General features: G+C 38.9%; 1 protein-coding gene across 1 annotated transcript in view; it reads left to right on the top strand.

The window, feature by feature from the left end:
• Positions 1 to 262, top strand: part of cnrip1b (cannabinoid receptor interacting protein 1b) — a gene marked incomplete at both ends in the record, with an annotated part of 2,420 nt that extends 2,158 nt beyond the window's left edge. Inside the window, one exon of the mRNA XM_079168603.1 lies at positions 98 to 262. Coding sequence (XP_079024729.1) covers positions 98 to 262 — 165 coding nt within the window. The remainder of the gene's footprint in view (positions 1 to 97) is intronic.
• Between the last annotated feature and the right edge of the window lie 2,281 nt (positions 263 to 2,543).

A 2,543-nucleotide genomic window follows, 5' to 3' on the forward strand; every position in this document is an offset into this window, starting at 1 on the left:
TTCACATGATCTCACACGTGATGATATACTGTGAGTGGCCACGTCCGTCCACCTCGTGCTCTCTCATTCTCGTGTGTTTTGTGTGTTTCCGGCTCAGTTCGTGGAGGCGGGGCTGTTTGAGACGGTGTGGCAGGTGAAGTACTACAACTACAACAAGAGGGACCACTGCCAGTGGGGCAACAGCTTCAACAGCATCGAGTACGAGTGCAAACCCAACGACACGCGCACCCTCATGTGGGTCAACAAGGAGACGTTCGTCTGACGGAGGAACCGTTCTAATCGTCAGTGTGAGGAGATTTAACCGAGGAAACACTTTCTGTCATGTTGCTAATAAGGAGGCAGATCGACGTTGATGCACTCTCTCCTTCACTTGTTTTATCCTCATCATCGACCCATATCAGGAGATCTAAAGGGTCTCTTTCTCAGTTTGAAAAGAAAATGCAATATTTCCTCTACCTCTAAACAAAACATCAGATAAAATGCCAAATTGGATCCTTTGGCAGCAAATTTAAAGTGCAGAGATGTTTCCAGACTTCACAGATGATGTTTGTTTATGGTGCTGAAACAGATGTGTTTAAATGAATACTGCACATTGTATGGAGGTTAAGGGGAGACACGACAGGTGAAGTTATGTTTTGCATTGCAAGTTTTCTAAAAAACACATGTTTAAGCATATGAGGTTTTATCTTTATCTCATTTTCATACATTTCCAGAACATAAACAAATAAATGTCACCATGAAACTTCACCAGGTCATTACTGACATTAAGATGATTCTTTTTTGGATAACAAGTTTTCTGAAATGTTTAAATATGCAAATGAGGCATTATGTAATGGTAACTTTTGGTGATTTTAGGAGAAATCTACAGACGTAAACAGACAAAGTATTCAAATAAATGTTTTATTTCCACTAGTCTGAAAGAAGACGACTTATTGAAGAGTAATAGACTCAAATCTGAAAATGAACCAGCACAATGGAAATGTAGCATTTCTCAACAACTTACAGTTTTAATGTTGTGTTTAAAGACGTACAGATGAAAGGATGTTTTCAGTACTGTTCGGTGTGGTATGTGGTAAAACCTCATGTGTGTTCAGACCTACATGTATGTAGTGTGTACAGTAGTGTGTGTGTTTGTGTGTGTGTGTGTGTGTGTGTGTGTGTGTGTGTGTGTGTGTGTGTGTGTGTGTGTGTGTGTGTGTGTGTGTGTGTGTGTGTGTGTGTGTGTGTAATATGTGTTTTTACAAATGGTGCGTTTATGGACACTGAAGCTACGCGTGAAGAGTCTCATTCCAAAATGACTCCAACATTTCTAGAAACTCACGTCATGTCACTTCTTAAGAACACTTTTGCCAAGTCCAGCGCGTCCTTGAGTGATATTTTGATTTCATCGGTCAGCCGAGCAGAAATGTTCACATCTGTCCTCGTGTGAGAGCCGTGACATCTGCAGCCAGCAATATAAAAAATGTGCAGTGTGTGTATATTAGAAAGTATGCAGCAACGTGGCCAAAGAAAATCTCTACACTCTACAAAACTGGACTATTTTCAGTTTATTCTGCTGCAACAGTTATTTACACGAGATTATTAGCTCATTGTTTGTCTGAAAGCTTTATTTAAAATAATACATTTGCACAAAAAAAAGACTTTTCTGAAAGACAATGAAAACAGTTTTGTGTTTTGGAATGGAGCTCTGTGCGTAGCTGCGTGTTTTATCTTGTGGTACCTGTGAACAGTTTGATGCAGTACTGGATGTAGAGGTTTCGTGTTTGGGTGAAGTTGTGCTCCTATTTACAGCGTGTTTGTTTTGTTCTCTACCTCTTCCTCTAAGGACTTAGCCATGAATATCAATTATGTTAAATAATGCATTTGGAATATTCAAAACTTGTATTTCTAGTGGTAACCGGCAGTATTTTTGTACAGTGAACCATTTGAAATGTCTTCATATTATTGTGTGTAGAAATGATCTGAGACATATTGAACTGAGCTATGCAAGAAACCAGAGCAACAAAATCACATTCTGACCTTTTGTTTGTTTATAATGTTGTTAAATGTAAAATGGAAAATGTTTTTGTGTGGCAAAATGTATTCATCCATCTTATTTATTCTAAACCGACGGTACACTATTAACTTTAACTGCTTTATGTGTATTTCAGCAACACAAGTGCTGACAACTCAAGAAACCAGCGCTGTAAATGACTATAAAGGAAACTACATAAGTGACTCATATCAAGTCCAAACTCACAGTTTATGGGCGCTTTTATACTTCTGACCATCACCATTTACTAGTGTATTTACAAGGCAAAAGAGGGAAACTTATGCTTATAATAAAAGCTGCTGGTGCATCACAAACACTGCAGAAATATGTGACATGGCGATAGCAGAAAAATCCCCAAAAGCACACTGATATAGATCAATATGACGCTCACCAACCTGCTGTTTGGTGTCATGCTATTGACTGTTCTGCAGCAGGTTAGAGTCTGCAGAAGGATGATAAAGTGGGATGAAGTCTTAAATGAAGTCCATCTGCCTCTTGTGCGACTTTAAGT

The sequence above is a fragment of the Pholis gunnellus genome (assembly GCF_910591455.1).
Source record: "Pholis gunnellus genome assembly, chromosome: 11".
In the NCBI taxonomy this organism is placed as follows: domain Eukaryota; kingdom Metazoa; phylum Chordata; class Actinopteri; order Perciformes; family Pholidae; genus Pholis; species Pholis gunnellus.